The sequence below is a fragment of the Branchiostoma lanceolatum genome, chromosome 8 (assembly GCF_035083965.1).
Source record: "Branchiostoma lanceolatum isolate klBraLanc5 chromosome 8, klBraLanc5.hap2, whole genome shotgun sequence".
Taxonomy (NCBI): Eukaryota; Metazoa; Chordata; class Leptocardii; order Amphioxiformes; family Branchiostomatidae; genus Branchiostoma; species Branchiostoma lanceolatum.
In genome coordinates this window covers 5,495,350-5,512,471 of record NC_089729.1, presented here as the reverse complement: position 1 = coordinate 5,512,471, position 17,122 = coordinate 5,495,350, and the positions used below count along the sequence as shown (strand labels likewise).

The 17,122-nt window shown below is 42.4% G+C and overlaps 1 protein-coding gene across 1 annotated transcript; it reads left to right on the top strand.

Annotated features, from left to right (window-relative positions):
* Window positions 1-146: 146 nt before the first annotated feature.
* On the top strand, window positions 147-15,470 carry LOC136440686 (DNA excision repair protein ERCC-6-like). The gene is made up of 20 exons (XM_066436786.1): window positions 147-262; window positions 936-1,921; window positions 2,429-2,514; window positions 2,763-2,886; window positions 3,246-3,345; window positions 3,661-4,302; window positions 4,702-4,879; window positions 5,328-5,462; window positions 5,864-6,022; window positions 6,875-7,010; window positions 7,476-7,663; window positions 8,611-8,770; window positions 9,254-9,370; window positions 9,982-10,077; window positions 10,615-10,833; window positions 11,294-11,404; window positions 11,691-12,555; window positions 12,771-12,899; window positions 13,298-13,505; window positions 14,003-15,470. The coding sequence occupies exons 2-20, from the start codon at window positions 953-955 to the stop codon at window positions 14,490-14,492; spliced, it is 5,112 nt and encodes a 1,703-aa protein (XP_066292883.1). The 5' UTR covers window positions 147-262; window positions 936-952; the 3' UTR covers window positions 14,493-15,470.
* The last annotated feature ends 1,652 nt before the right edge of the window (window positions 15,471-17,122 follow it).

Sequence of the window (17,122 nt, the reverse complement as noted above, 5' to 3'; positions counted from 1 at the left end):
CTATTTTTTTTAGACGAATTCACTTCAAAGAATCAAAAGATAAAATTGTCTCTACAACTGATTTTTTTTTCGTGCCGAATTTGAAGCTTTCTTGATTTTCTCGAAACTAACGATTTGTTTGTAAGCGGGCACGTATGCAGGCAGCATATATTCTAATATGGCCACCTATCTGAAGTGAATGGTACAAAATGGTGGACAGACGGCAGCAGACAGGGTTTGCTGCTAAAGCGCTGGAGTTTCCTGGCATTTTACTGTGGTTTTGGTGGGTAAAACCTTTCCTATTTATCACTGATAAGCCTAGGTATCACCAGGATCGAACAGAAAGAGTCAGAGCCTGGTATATTCATAGCAACATGCTGTAAACGAATTATGATGCACAGGCTGAAATCATTGCGTAAGCTTGTGCAACAATACCGGGTAAAATTATGCCGTCCCGGGACAGTCACTGCCATGGACACAATTCTACACACACCGGTTTTCTGTTGCACTACTTCGTTAGCTAACGTTACCAGATAAACTGTGAAGTAATCTTATTTCCTAATGTTTGGAAACGTCTGGAAACAAGTCGGACTTGAAATAAAAAAGAAATATCTCCCTTATACTCTCCTTTTTGTTTTAAACCATCTTAAACCTTCCTTAGATCATGAAATTTGCAATGAAAAAATATGAAAACATTGCTGCTTTTGTGTTTTTAACTGAAATATTGTGTTAACTACTGACTGCAGATAATTTTGCATATATAGTTTTCAAGTTGCATGTAAGGCGTATGCCAATATGACATATGCCATGGGTTCAGCCTAAATAATAATACAAGTCTGGACCTGAACCTGAACCTCTGGATCTAAATCCAGACCTGAACCTGAACACGGGTTTAGGTAGGTACACAGCACTATGCCTTATGTATTCTGATCTTCTGTTAATCTGTCATATCATAGGTCGTAGCCTGATCACAATGGAGACAACACTAGAAGAAGTGTCTCCTGTCTTCAGGACAGAAGGAGTGAAACAGGAAGACCAACTCAACATGGTCATGGAGGCTGCCAGCAATGTTTTGGATGGCCTCGGTACATTGAACAATTTTCAGGACCCGCAGTTTCAAATGTCGGGTCAGGGTGATATGTACCAGGGGCTAGGTAACACTAACAGCAATGCTTTGGATGGCCTTGGTACATCCAACAATTTTCAGGACCTGCAGTTTCAAATGTCAGGACTTGGTGATCTGGGACTGGGAAACAGCAATGTTACAGATGGCTCCAGTTCACTGAACAGTTTTCACAACCCACAATTTCACATGTCAGGCCAGGGACTAGTTAGTACCAACAGCAATGCCATGGATGGCTTCGGTACATTGAACAATTTTCAGGACCCACAGTTTCAAATGTCAGGACAGGGTGATACGTACCAGGGACTAGGTAACAGCAGTGTAATGGATGGCTTCGGTTCATTGAACAATTTTTACAACCCACAACTTCAAATGTCAGGGCAGGGCAATGTGAATCTGGGACCAGGTAATAACTGGCCACTGGAACAACCCATGTCTTCCACTATGTCCTCAGCCTACCCCAGTATCACCGCTGCTCTCACAGGGGCATCCATGAATGAGTCCGTGCCATTATCTATGGCTAATCAAACTCTAATGCAAACAACACCAAAGTTAGAACCTGTAGATGGAGCAAGTAACTTCACTTTGGAGACAGTTAAGAGTGATGAAACTCTGGATGAAGATGCTAAAGCAGCATTACAGCTGGCTGAAGCCCTCAGTAAGGGAATAACGACAGGCAAGGCGTCGGGACCGTCCATGTTTAGTATAGACACCAGTCAGATCCAGGCGGTGGCTCCCCAGGACCAGGCCTCGGAGCTGCAGGGTCTGGGGGTGGATGTGTACAACCAGGAGACTCTGGAACATGGCATCATGAGTCAGGTAGGAACATACATGCTCACTTACAACTGGGCTTCCTTGGTCTGTATTTTTCCAAGGTTGTGTTGTAACCAGTCATGCATTTAGATTGACACTATCTATTTAGAAGGTAGTGTAGAATCATATTTTCTTTTTGCGGCGTTTTTTTTTGGAGGTAGGATGGAAAAGGAGTTTTTTTGCTGCGTTTTGAATTTGTGGATTTGTGGTTTAAACCATTCTGTTGTGCAGTATTATTTGCGGTGTCAGGAATTTGTGGTGGAGAAGTCATTGTGAAAATCACAAAAAAAAAACATGACTGTGAAGGTTTAAAGATTTACAGTATATACATGGAGAGACAGACTGTACATATGTTTGTTACTTTGTAACACGCTGATGTGCCCCATGATACTAGCCTGGAGTCCAACCAATATTGACGAGGAGCGGCGCTTGGGTAGCGGACTAAAGCTAATAAGGCTGGACTCCAGGCTACTATGATACTAGGCTAAAACCAGTTACCTTTTGTTGTGCCAGGTGGATTTGGCTGTACAGGCAGACCTGGAGCAGAAGAGAAAGACCTCTGCTGAGAGAGAACTCAAGAATGTCTTAGATGACATCAGGTGGGACCTTCTATATAAACGTCCATAGACATGCCCGTAACAACCCTTTGCTTTAGCATCTTCATATGTATATGGTGTTATGTAGCCTGAGTGTCATCCTGTTTAGTTCCAGGCTAGGCACAGCCTGGAACTAAACAGGATGACAGTCAGACTAAGTGTTATGTACTTGCAGGAAAATATTCCCTAAGCAGAAGTTTAACACTTTTATCTACCAACATTTTGAATGAACTTTATTCTGTATAATGTAGGTCAGTGAAACAAGAGGTGACTAGGATGGACAGGGCCATCTCAGGTCTGCCTGCCTCCTTCGGACTCAACAACAGGGATGTACAGAGGAGGGTGGACAGCATCAAGAGACAGAAGGAAAACAAGGTGAGGTTTAAAATTGGAAGTTCATCAGTGTTGGTACATGAAGTAGGGTAAAAATACTAAGATTGCATACAATCACACTATAGATATGTGTTGAAACTTAATATCCTATACTGCTGTCTTATAAGTTCAGGGATAGAAATATGGCCAATAACAACATAAAGTACGCATGCAGTGGTGCCATGAAATGACAATATGATTTAAAGTGGGAAATATAGACTTATATTAAAAGACTAGAGAAACCTTATGCAACAATGCATCTTTATAGAGAACGCTCACCTGAAAAAATCTGAAAGGAAATATTGACATTCCAACAGGAAGTTATCCAGATATTCATGATCTGATGTCTGTATTTGTTATAGCTGAAACAGTTGAAGAAGCTCCGAGCCAAACACAAGAAGCTGATGAACATCCTTGGAGGAGACACAGATGAGCCTGTTGTGGAGGAAGAGGAGGAACCTGGTACTTTCCTTATTGCCCATTCCACTGTGCTTCTGTATATTCCCTTTCTTCCTATCTGATTCACCCCTATCTAAAACCACTCTTTTTTACTTTTGATTTTCAATTGTTAGCAACTCCAATCTTACCCATGAGTCATATACTAGCTTTGTCATTGGTACAAGTAAAATCCTAAAAGCAGTGGTGGCCCGCATCATCGATAGATGAAAGCGGCAAGGATGATGAAGTAAAATCCTTTGATACATGACTTGGCAAGGAATTTGTCTAGGCATGTCTGCATGCCTCTTTGTTGAGGATTGGTGTTTTTTCTCTCTACAGACCCAGCAGATAACGTGTCTGCCCTGGAAGGCCTGATGTCTGGTGCAAATAAGCAGGAGACTGAGAGGGAACGTCTGATCAGGACTGGACAGATCACGCCCTTTGACCCCACTCCTGCCCCAGCCGATGCTGCCAAACCTCAAGGACCAAAGAAAATTGTGACAGACGTCATGTCAGACTTTGAGAAGTACCTAGCCAAACAAGACCAACTGTCGAAGCAAAAGAAGAAAATGGTAAAGCAGAAGCAACCTAAGAGAAAACAAAAAAATAATAGTGAGGAGCCAGAGACTCCTAGCAAGAAAAACAAGATGTCTAAAAAGACGTCAAACATTGGAAAAGGCAGAAGGAGACAGTCTTTGTCAGCATCAGAAGGCTCTGCTGACAGTCCCAGACTAGCAAAGTCCAAATCTTCACCTGCAAAGCTGAAGCGAGAATCACCAGAGTTGTGGAATGAATCCTCAAACAGTTCATCTGCTTGGACAAGGAAAGGAAATAGTCCCAGACTGGGCGGAAAGATACGGAACAGTGATGACAGTGATGTGTCAGGTGGTGATTGGTCCAACAGTGATGATGAGTATGTGCCTTCCAAGCGTGAGATGAGGGACTCCTGGTTAGATGATGTGGACATCGGAGACTTATCTGGTGAGCATTCCTCTGGCAGTGTTTTGTTTGTAGGATGGATGGATGGATGGATGGATGGATCAATGGATGGATGGATGGATGGATGGATGGATGGATGGATGGATGGATGGATGGATGGATGGATAAATCAGAACAGTGCATTGCTAGCACAAAAGGCATTGTTACTATACTGAATGATGCAGTTAGCAAGGGTATCATTTTTCAGGTTGAGAATGTGCAATACGAAGTCCATTTTTTAACCTTTAGCACACTGAAGTAACCATTCAGCACCTGATTCCCTATTGGTTACAGAGTTAGGCAGCAGGGAGAAGGTTGATAGAACCTGTGTACTATTCTCTTCCTGTATAACATTGATAGTGGTTGAAATGGATTTGTTGACTCATCTTATCTTGTCCACAGATGATGCATCTGAAAAGAGGAAGGGTGCAAAGAGGAAATCCAAGCACAACATGGACTACAGCGGACTGGCAGGTCACCTGGACTCCAGTGGGGAGGAGGATGGGGAGGAGAAACAGAAGAAACCTCAGCACAGATGCAGGGATGATGGCAACCTCAGGTACTTCCACAAGAGGCTCAGGTGGGTCTACGTTTGGTATTCAAACAGAGTGCTTGTTTCATCTTATCAGTAACACTAACATTCAAGGAACATTCTACTCTGTTATGTATAAATAGATGAAAGAAGCTCCACTCTCTTGCATGAAAAACAAGACAAGTGCACATGTATCTGCGTGGGCTTTTGTTTTCAAATTTGAATGAAATACAAAAAGATAATATCAATAATACTATAAACAGTAAAAAAAGGTATATACAGTAACACAAAAGAGTTCAAGAGACAATGAAGAGGTTTTTTGATGTTTGTCAGCAAGGAGGGTCAGACTAAATTAACTAGCATTGATCCATGGAGGCCAATAGTTGCCCAGGAAAATGAGATCTGTGTATCAGCTTAATTTGATTGCATTATTATTTAAATTTCAAAGCTTTACTGACATAATTTACTAATCTTTGATATTGTTTGAAATGTTCAGGCAAAATCACAAGGAGAAGCTGCAGCAGAAACAGGTCCGTCACGAGGCTGGCGAGGACAACGATAGTGAGACATCAGATGTGGAGATGGACGGGGGATTCAAACTGCCAGGGCAAACATGGAACAAGCTCTACAAGTAAGTGTAGACATAGTGAAAGGTACTAGTACTATTGCACCAATTTTGTTTCAAGCGGTAAATCTTCTCTTGGATAGGACTTGGCTTATCCTTCTAAGGTCCAAGTGACCATCTTGTAGTAGATTTTCAAGATTGTGTCAATTTATGCCATATTGCCAGAATTATATTTTTAAAACTCTTTTATTAGATCCACAATATCATCCACCAAACACATGTATTTGATGCTTTATTGAATAACAGTAGCCAACAGGTGCTTTTAGTTAAGATTCGTGTTTGCAGTTTATAACCACAGCCTTTTGTCAGGAATGTGTGGTATCACATGTCTATCAGTACTTATAAGATGTAGTATGAAGAACAATAATGTAGAACTAGTTAAAGAGAGGACACCTTTTCTGTACCAGATACCAGCAGACAGGAGTCAGGTGGCTATGGGAGCTGCACTGTCAGCAAGCAGGGGGCATCATGGGAGATGAAATGGGGCTGGGGAAGACTATCCAGGCCATCGTCTTCCTGTACGGCCTGCAGTACGGCAATGTCAGGAACAGGGGCATCATGACCAAGTAAGACATGGCAAACTGTTAACATTACAGCAATGTCAGTAACAGAGGCATCATGACCAAGTAAGAAATGGCAAACAGTACAGCGATGTCAGCCAACAATGTTCCTCCAGATGAAATATACATTTTTTATGATATTGTTGTGACTTGTGTGTGTGTACTAGTAATTACTATGCAGGTATAAATGTATGTAGGTTTTTGCTATCAGTCGTGGTAGTTGCTCCTGTGACAGTGCTATACCAGTGTTTGTGACAGTGCCACACATGTTTATGTGTGTAACTAAATGTATGTATTGTTGTACAGATATATAGGCCTGGGCCCATGCCTGGTGGTTGCTCCTGTGACAGTGCTATACCAGTGTTTGTGACAGTGGCACACATGTTTGTGTGTGTAACTTGTGTGTATTGTTGAACAGATATATAGGTCTGGGCCCTTGCCTGGTGGTTGCTCCTGTGACAGTGTTTGTGACAGTGGCACACATGTTTATGTGTGTAACATGTATGTATTGTTGCACAGATATATAGGTCTGGGTCCATGCCTGGTGGTTGCTCCTGTGACAGTGCTACACCAGTGTTTGTGACAGTGGCACACATGTTTATGTGTGTAACTTGTATGTATTGTTGTACAGATATATAGGCCTGGGCCCATGCCTGGTGGTTGCTCCTGTGACAGTGCTATACCAGTGTTTGTGACAGTGCCACACATGTTTATGTGTGTAACTAAATGTATGTATTGTTGTACAGATATATAGGCCTGGGCCCATGCCTGGTGGTTGCTCCTGTGACAGTGTTACACCAGTGTTTGTGACAGTGCCACACATGTTTGTGTGTGTAACTCGTGTGTATTGTTGTACAGATATATAGGCCTGGGCCCATGCCTGGTGGTTGCTCCCGTGACAGTGCTACAACAGTGGGTTCGAGAGTTCCACACCTGGTTCCCCCGTGTGCGAGTTGCCATACTGCACGAGTCAGGCACCTTCACCACATCCAAGGTAACCTCACAGCCATACAAAATCAGAGTCCTCTTGAACATAGCTCACCTTATCTCAAAATTTATCATGTTATACAATGGTGTCCTATCACTTATTATTGTAAAATCAAATGTCTAGCAAGCATCATTTTGACTACAAGTCTCCACCGTAACATCGCTTTTAGAAATACACCATATGCCGGAAAACTTACAAAGTTTCTAATAAGAGTTCATTATATGCTGTGACCATTAATGTTTATATTTTGATTAAGTTTAAACCACTGGACAAATGTTTGAGAATCAGAAATGTTTTGAATTCCACCCAGCATTTTTCATAAGTGAAAATGAATTGACTGTTTATATGCAAGTACAGTAATTTGAAGCATGGAAAGCTCAGCTAGACATTCTTATTTACGTTCTAAATAATTAGTAACTGCCAAGCTATACTAGTTAGTGTATTTACGTTATCAATGTTCTGTGTCATCAGGACCGGCTGATCCGTGAGATTGCCCGAGATCGTGGCGTGCTGGTGACGTCGTACCAGGAGGTGAACCTGAGACAGGACTCCCTCCTGCACTACGACTGGCACTACGTCATCCTGGACGAGGGACACAAGATTAGGAACCCTGACGCTAAAGTCACGCTGGCCTGCAAACAGTTTAGAACACCTCACAGGTAAGATCAGGAACCCTGGCGCTAAAGTCACGCTGGCCTGCAAACAGTTCAGAACGCCTCACAGGTAAGATCAGGAACCCTGGCGCTAAAGTCACGCTGGCCTGTAAACAGTTCAGAACACCTCACAGGTAAGATCAGGAACCCTGACGCTAAAGTCACGCTGGCCTGCAAACAGTTTAGAACACCTCACAGGTAAGATCAGGAACCCTGGCGCTAAAGTCACGCTGGCCTGTAAACAGTTCAGAACACCTCACAGGTAAGATCAGGAACCCTGACGCTAAAGTCACGCTGGCCTGTAAACAGTTTAGAAAGCCTTACAGGTACAAACAACAGTTAAACTAGGCCAGTGATAAAGCCTTGAGGTTCCTAACAATATCCTGTTAAAAGTACTTGTATGGATGTGCTAGACAAACATTTGCAGTCATACTTATAACTTGTATTACCACTTTCCCTGCTGATATGGATGTGCTATATAATTGTCACAATAATTGAGAATGTAAGCCCATCTTGAATGTGGATATTCTGTGACATAGGATCATCTGAAATCCTACAGAAAGTAATTAGACACATTACATATTAGTAAGCTATTAGACACACTGTGGCATCGTGTGGCGCAATCCCAAGAGCATTTCGCCCAGAACCGAGAAGTCCCGGGTTCGAAACCCTGATATGCCCCGATGTTGTGCCCTTGGGAAAGGCACTTCACACGACTTTCCTCACTCCATCCTTGGTGTGAATGGGTACCTGACTTCGGTTGGGGAAGGTCGTATTGAGGTCACCTGCGGGCGCCGAATGGCAGCCGCCCAGACCCTTGGGACAGTTCCACAAGTGTGGAGCAATTATGTGTCTGTTCTGTGTTATATGATTGTAAACCCTGCAGCAATTCAGCACCATTATTATTATTATTATTACATGACCAATGACCATGACACTGCCATGTTCCCCAGGATCATCCTGTCAGGGTCCCCCATGCAGAATAACCTGCGGGAGCTGTGGTCTCTGTGTGACTTTGTGTTTCCCGGGAAGCTGGGGACGCTGCCGGTGTTCATGGAGCAGTTCTCAGTACCCATCACTCAGGGAGGATACGCTAATGCTACACCTGTACAGGTACAAACACCGTCAGTGGTAGATGTGTTTTACCTGAAGATATAATTCTAGATCTGCATGTATGAGAACATGTTATACCTGAAGACATGATTCTAGATCTGCTTTTGTTAAAACATTTCATAGACTAACTCGTGTAGAATGGTTTTTGAGGCTGATGTTCTACCAGAAGACAGAACTCTTGATCTGCTTTTGTGAGAACATTTTATAGATTTACTTGCATATGATAGTTTTGGGGCTGACATGCCTCTGTTGGTAAATCTGAAATTATGCTTCTTTGATAAGATATGATATTTGAGAGCACAAGGTGTGGTGCGATATGAATAAAGCACACATGAAGACTGTACATATTCCCTACTATTGATTTGTACAAGTAACAAATTATTTGCTCTTTAAGTGGGGAATGATGACATGGTCAAGAAGGTATTTTGTATTGAATGTATTTGCTTCTTGTGTTGTTGAGTTCTTGTATCATACCCTCTGCAGGTTCAGACAGCGTACAAATGTGCCTGTGTGCTGAGGGACACCATCAACCCTTACCTGCTCAGGAGGATGAAGAATGACGTCAAGATGAACTTGAATCTGCCCAACAAGAGTGAACAGGTATTGGATATGGGAGATTCTTTATACACAACCAGGTATTGATCTCACCTGCTAATGTTTCGATGTCTATCAGACACCTTCTTCAGAGCTTCTGACTGGAGTACTGCTTCTCACCGCTATAAGTAGCAGATGTAGGTGGCGTTAGCAGGTGAGATCAATACCTGGTTGTGTATAAAGAATCTCCAATATCCTATTTTCTACCAACCTGATGAAATTATTTTCGGGTGAACTGGTTTTGTTGTATTGTTAGTATTATGTGATGTTGAACTGCAGAGTGGTTAGGAAAGCGGACATGAGATTGAGAGTTTATGGGATTGATTTCTGGTGTTCCTTGCTAGAAGCTGTGTCCTTGGGAAAGGCGCTTAACATGACTTTCCTCACTCAGGAGAGGAATGGGCTCTGCCCTCCAGTACCATGCCTTAGACACAGTGGATTAACAACCCACTGCCCTACAGCCTCAAAGGCCATGAGACCTTGAAATCTACCTAACCCTTGAGTCCTTGACATCATGACTTTATGTATGACAATCAAAGGCAGTACCATTTGTGTTGTTGGTTGAACTTCTCAAGTCTATTCTGCCTAATCTCTCATATATACATTATTCCTCTCAGGTTCTCTTCTGCAGAATAACTGAGGAACAGAAGGAGGCTTACAAGGACTATCTGGGGTCCAGGGAATGCCAGCAGATATTGGATGGCCAGTATCAGGTATAAGAAGTGTGATACCTTGAAAAAAACTGTAGGGTCAAGATGAAATCATTTTGCCAAGGGTCGGATAGAAGTTATTGTGGTGTTTTTTGCCAAATACAAATATTTGTACTGTTTCTGTATCTGTATAGCCGGTATAGCCGCCCTTCCGCGTAACACACCAGCTTCGCGGGCACGTGGCACGGCAGCAGCTGGTTATCTTACACTGAACGGCCGATCACACCTAAGTTGTGTGAATGTTGAAGTGTTCCCAGTTGTTTTACTGTCTTGGTTTACACAATGATAATATCTCCACCACAAATTCTCGACACTGCGAATATGCATTTCCAATGTCTTATATTACAATGTATTACATATGTACCATACTACAGAGTTTTTTCAACCCCTGAGTTAAATAAGCGAACACCTTTCCCCTTCTACCAAGAATTCAAGTACCTGCAAAAAGTAATGAATTTACAATAAATCGTTGTTGCTTTATACATGCATCAACACGCTCATTTTATTCACTTTCAAATCTTCTTATTCTTGTCTATGTAGGTCTTCGCAGGTCTGATAACTCTGCGGAAGATCTGTAACCACCCTGACCTGGTGACGGGAGGACCCCGCATCATGGTGGGGACGGACGAGAGCACCCTGACCAAGGACCAGCACTACGGGTACTGGAAGCGCTCGGGAAAGATGATCGTTGTCAGCACCCTGCTGAAGATGTGGCACAAACAGGGCCACAGGGTGCTGCTCTTCTCACAGAGCAAACAGGTGGGTTCACAAATACATATACAAGTATGGTGGCATCAGTGTGGCATGTTAGAGCGTCTGACTCAGAACCAATAGGTCCCGGGTTCGATGCTCACCATGCCCCAACGTTGTGCCCTTGGGAAAGGCACTTGACACAACCTTCCCTGGCGGTGGAGTGACGCCCATTGAGCCTCTTCAGGTAATCTGTCTAAAAGTGTGCCAAAAGATACTACGTATTTGGTTGCTGATGTGCCAACATCTAGCACATTTGCCACCTAAAATCGTACAAATTCTTTATATATACAAGTATTGCATTCAACAGACAGCTAGTTTCATTACTTTGTATGTCTTACTTTCATTCAAACCCTTGTCAAAATTATGACCATGTTGGAACGTTGGAAATGTTTCAATGTGTTAGCAGGTATAGGCTTGATTACTCTATTGTCATGATGGTTTTACCTGACTTTCTTTATCTTGCCAGATGCTGGACCTCATGGAGGAGTTTGTCCAGGACCAGAGCTACACCTACATGAGGATGGATGGAACAACTACCATCTCCTCCAGACAACCTAAAATTACTAAGTTCAACAAGGTACAATACTGGTTGTTCAGATGCCTTTGTGTATGGTATACAGTGTGTTCACTTCATGCATGATCACTGATAACTTTTTACTTAGTAATCGTATACAATACTAGTTAAGATAAGTAAAGACAGTTCTGGTATTGTGTAACAGAGTTTTTGGATTGAGATGAACAGATAGTCTTTTTGTATGCAGTTTTGCATTTAGAAGTGCCCATATACTATTGGCCTCTTGGCCAGACCTTTGCTTTATGTACTCGTGGAACTGAACTTCCATTTGATCCACCTGTCTCTGCAGGACACCTCCATCTTTGTCTTCCTGCTAACCACGCGAGTTGGTGGCCTGGGCGTCAATCTTACTGGAGCCAACCGTGTCATCATCTTCGACCCTGACTGGAACCCCAGCACCGACATGCAGGCGCGCGAGAGGGCCTGGCGTATCGGCCAGGTCAAGGACGTCACCATCTACCGCCTCCTGACCACCGGGACCATCGAGGAGAAGATCTACCACCGGCAGATCTTCAAACAGTTCCTGACCAATCGGGTGCTGAAGGACCCTCGGCAGCGACGCTTCTTCAAGTCCAACGACATGTACGAGCTATTCACGCTGACCTGCGACGACAACAAGGAAGGCACCGAGACCGGCGCCATCTTTGCTGGCACAGGGTCAGAGGTTAAAGTTGACACAAGGAAGGTAAAGAATGCTGAGAAGGTGACTAAGCCTGATGGGAAGCTGCTCTCCAGCAGAAGGAAACAGAAGACAGCTGAGAGAACGTCCTCACCAGACAGCCCCAAGGACAAGGCCACAGTCAGCAGACTCTTGGCCAAATGGAAACTGGGGAACTCCACCTTGAACTCAGTAATGAAGAAAGTGTCAGCAAACGGTGATGATGCCGGCAGCAGTCCCATCTGCAATGGAGCTGGAATAGGTGAAAACAACAGCAAGGATCAGAGGAATGTGGATAGCGGCGCTGTAGATGACAGCAAAAAGTCAACCAAGGAAACTCAGGCATTGAACCAAGTAACTACCTCACAGACCGACATTCCAGAGAAATCTACTACCACTGCCAGATTAGAAACTGGTGCATCGAATCATGCATGCAAACCATCAACATCACGTAATCGAGGAAAGAAACTAAGGAAAAAGAAGAGAAAGGATGCAGGTAGGTACATTTTACAGACTGATATTTGCTTGGAGAGAAACATTGACACATGTGTGAAACCTGTGTATCTTACAATAGCTACATGTATGTTTCTAGTTTGTAAAAGTACTAGTAATCAGTCATTCCGCTAAATTAGTATTCCAAGGAGAAACAAATTTGTTATCTATTTAAAGTTGCGATACAAGTTTTGATTTGGTTGTGAATGTCCTTTTCAGCTTTGGAAGGAGAGAAGATAGAATACCTCGCTCGCCACTCTGCATATCAGTCATCTGCAAAAGAGGAGGAGGAGTCTGCACACAAGGCTACAGAGGACTATGTCCTAAAGAAGCTCTTCAAAAAGTCAGGTTAGTTGCTGTCGTACATGTGTATGGTATTTATTGAAGTTGGAGATTGGTATCATAATTTGATTATTGTTCATTCCAGTTCTGTATTATAAGGGGCCAGCTACTTGTAGCCAGACAGTAGGCATTTGCTATCATTGTCCACTGCATTTGACTATATGAAACGTTAACAAGTGTGTTTTTCTTGCCATTTTGATAAACTACATCAAGGAGGTTATAACCTCCTTGACTACATGTACAAGGTAAAGTAGTGATGGCTCTCTGCAGATCTTATCCGGGAAAAAGAAAAGCATTTTCTTGATAATGACTCAAAATTAATTTCTCACTGCATGCTGAACACATTTCATGTGTTCCCTTTGTGATGCGTGGAGTTATATGGTTAACACAGAGGTTTATTTCAGGTGTTCACAGCGCCCTGCAGCATGACAAGATCATGATGTCCTCCAACCCCGACTACCTGCTGGTGGAGGGGGAGGCTGACAGGGTGGCCAAGGAGGCGGCCAGGGCTCTGAAGCGCACCAGGCAGCAGTGTCTGGGGGCCTCGTCAGGTGTGCCCACCTGGACTGGCAGACATGGTGGCTCAGGAGCGCCTCCTGGTGTCAAACAAAAGTAAGTGCAGCTGAGCATAACCATCAGATTCTGCAGTTTACGGTCAATGCAGTTTTTACAGCTGGATGAGATACGCAGACTACTAGTACTTCTGGATGATTTGAGTGACATCCATCACTCTTCTACAGGTCACTAGAACAAACTGTCAGAAGTAGTCTATACAGGTAACTAAGACGTAACTGGAAAAAACTGTTGAACATGATAAAGTTTACATATGATGATTACAAGTTAGTGACTTGATCATGTTCAACCAGTTTTTCTAGTCACATCTCATGTGCTAGCCTAGTTTTGACATGATCTGACAATTTATTTTGGTGATGCTGAAAAAGAGTGATTGAAACGTCTGGAAGTAATCTTCAAATCTTATCCAGTTGTAGTGATTGAAATGTCTTTAGATATTGTTTACCTGTTTGTATGTTTTGATTTTGGCTTGTGAAAATTGCAGATTTCTGGTTATGATACTTAAGTTGTAATGATAATCTATTCTGTCTCTACAGACCCAGGTTTGGTAAGAAGAAAAGCTCAGCTGAAGCTGGTGCGTGTGGACCCGGAAAGTCAGAGACCAAGGCTGCCAAGTTTGTCATCCCAAAGAAGAAGCACTTCAGCGGCCACGTGGCCGGTACAAAATCTTCCTCAGAAGACGTCTCGTCAGAAAGCCTCCTCAATCAGATGCGGCTCCGCAATCACATAAAACTGTCGCTGGAAGCAGCCAATGAGAGCGGAGACGAAGACAACGGCGGCCAAGAAGCACCTGCAGCTCCAGCTGGGTCCGAGTACGACGAGATGATTGTAGAAATCAGAAACTATATCGCTTTCCAGGCAAGCACTGATGGACAGGCTACCACTGACGAACTGCTGGATGAGTTCAAGGGCAAGCTGGGGACCAATAAGAATGTGGTGTTCCGTTCCATGTTGAATAGTATCTGTTCTTTCCATAGAGGCTCTGGTGGTAATGGTGTTTGGACGCTCAAACCAGACTTCAGATGATGCTAACTAGGATCACTGCCATCTTTGTTTAGAAATATCCCATTTAGAAGGTTCTGTTGTCTAATCAAATTTTTAAAGAGTCAATAGTGCAAGATAGATTGATAGTATTTAAGATAAGTTAAGGCACCTTCATAATCATGATAGAACGCAATTTGTGTCTGAAAGACAGTCACAGCAGGGAAGATTCATGGAAAATATCAATATGCAAACTTCATCTACATGTTTTGTGCTTCCCATGGTTTATAACTAGTCACTGTAAAAATCAGCAGTAAGAATGGTCATCAACTGACACGTAAAAAGGACTATAATATAGATCTATGTGAAAACATTAAAAACCCATAGATTTTTTGTAAACCTTTTTGAAGGACGTTTAAACTGTTGTTAAACTTGGATTAGCAAATGGTATTTTTTTAAAGCAATAACACGGTTTTATATCAACTTGTTTTCATACTGAAATATCTGTAAAGTGGATGTTAACTTTTATTTATTGTGAAACATGCTTGGTTGCAAGTCAAGAAAATATATTTGCTTCTACTGTGGTAATCCTAGCTGAAGTTGGTGCTAATTCTGAAAATCCCTTGAATGCATTGATGTCACTTTCAAAGAAAAAGCATTGTTCATTATTCAATGTAACTGGAATATGTAACGTTACATTTTAAAAATATAAACAACCAGTTTTGGTTAGTCCTTCCAAGGACATTATATAATGTCCTTGGTCCTTCATGGCCAAAGACGACTGCCAGAATTGATAACATTCTTATTTAGACCACTGACACAGAGTTACTTACATGCAATAGAGGAAAGGATGTGACATTACTTGATCCACAGAGTTTGAGACCAGATAATTGTTTTTAAATGATGTTGCAAATGGCCACTATGATAAAAATGTCAATATCTATGACATCGTCTTGGACAGGTTTGATATATTGTATGTTTGGTGACTTCTATCCTGCAATACACCTGACCTATGACCTATCATGTCTAGGTTCTTTTCTACATCATTTTTTTCCTATGTGTATTACGTTAACTGCAATATTGTAAATTATGGCTAGTCACTGATAGGCTGTGCAGTGAGCTACGGTAAGATAGAATAAAACAGAGTTATACCCCCACATCCAAAATAGGACCACCCAAGTTTTGGCCAATGAGATTGCTCTACACCAATCACATACATACGTTTGTGACATTTCTTGACACAGGCGATTATCATTCGAAGAGATATGATACAGAAGCTTTATTAACGCGACAAAAAGTACAGCGATATTATACGAGATCTGCATTCTCAAATGTTCAAAGGATGACGTCTTCGTGACCGTTCAGTGATGCCTCTATCAAGAAGTTGTTGAACTGCAGGACTTCAGGCCTAGCGACTTCGTTAATCTTCTTCAGAAGATTTTCACTTGAGATACAGTGTACGATAGTGCGTACAGTCACCGTTTTCCTAGAATGATTGGTGAGAATGGATATACAGAAGAGTGGGTGTGTTTCTTGTGCGTGTCTAATCTACCACCTTGTATGAACTCATTATGTACTTTATACTTATACATGCGGGTATGGATGACTGTCCTTGAATTATAGCCTCTACCAGCCCCCCGTCCTATCGCTGGCAAAATAGTAGAAATCGGCCGAGGTACTCCGCTATACAGGGTAGTCCGCTATACAGTCCGCTAAACAGTGAAGCTCCATTATCGATAATGGAGCTTCACTGTATAGCGGACTACCCTGTATAGCGGAGTACCTCGGCCGATTTCTACTATTTTACCAGCGATAGGACGGGCGCCTGGTAAAGGCTACTTGAATTATATGTAACGTTATGTTTTCACGGGGTCTTCTGTCAACACAACACGTAAATCAAATTAAGTACTTGATTTGAAGTTCAAACTTATGATTTGTGACATGGCAAGTTATTGTGAACTACTGAACTTTGTATTGCTTTCTAAGAGCGCACACGTGTAAAGTATATGTAAAGAATTAGGCAGGTTCTAATCTTAATTTTAACTTAATCCCTTCCCCAAAAAAGCGAATATGGGATCAATACAATTCCGACAGAAGAAAGATCCACAAATTTCGAAGGAGGAAGGTTCAAGCTTCAAAGTCAACGTCTTTTGTTTTATTTTATTAAAATATATTTTCTGTGTTCGGGAGTTTTTCACGTATATGTCTCCCTTGTGTAGAGTCTACCTTCTTCCCAAGCTAATCCTCGTATGTTAGGCTGTCACAGCTGTGCATAAATCAAGCTTTACATCCCTCAAGACCCATCGATCCTAAACCTCTGTCCCTCCCACTCGAGATTTGAAATCGACCCATGGGCAAAGAATGGGACAGTTTCCAGCCAAAAGGTAATGCATGTCTGGGAAACGCTTCATTGGCGCCTCTATGGAGTACCTTGGAGACCATTTTTATGTCTAACTTTTGACACAGTACAGTTAAACTTTAGAGCATGATTGATGTATCTGTATTAGTTCCTGCGCATCTTTACCTCCTGGAATATTGGACACTTGCCAAGTAATCAAGTGTGCTAGTTTTTTATTCAAACTCATAAAACTAGTTACAGGGATACAGAAGTTCAGCTAGGAACTATGCCATTTCGCTTTAATGATTACAACTGTGAGAAGCTTTAGTTCACCTCT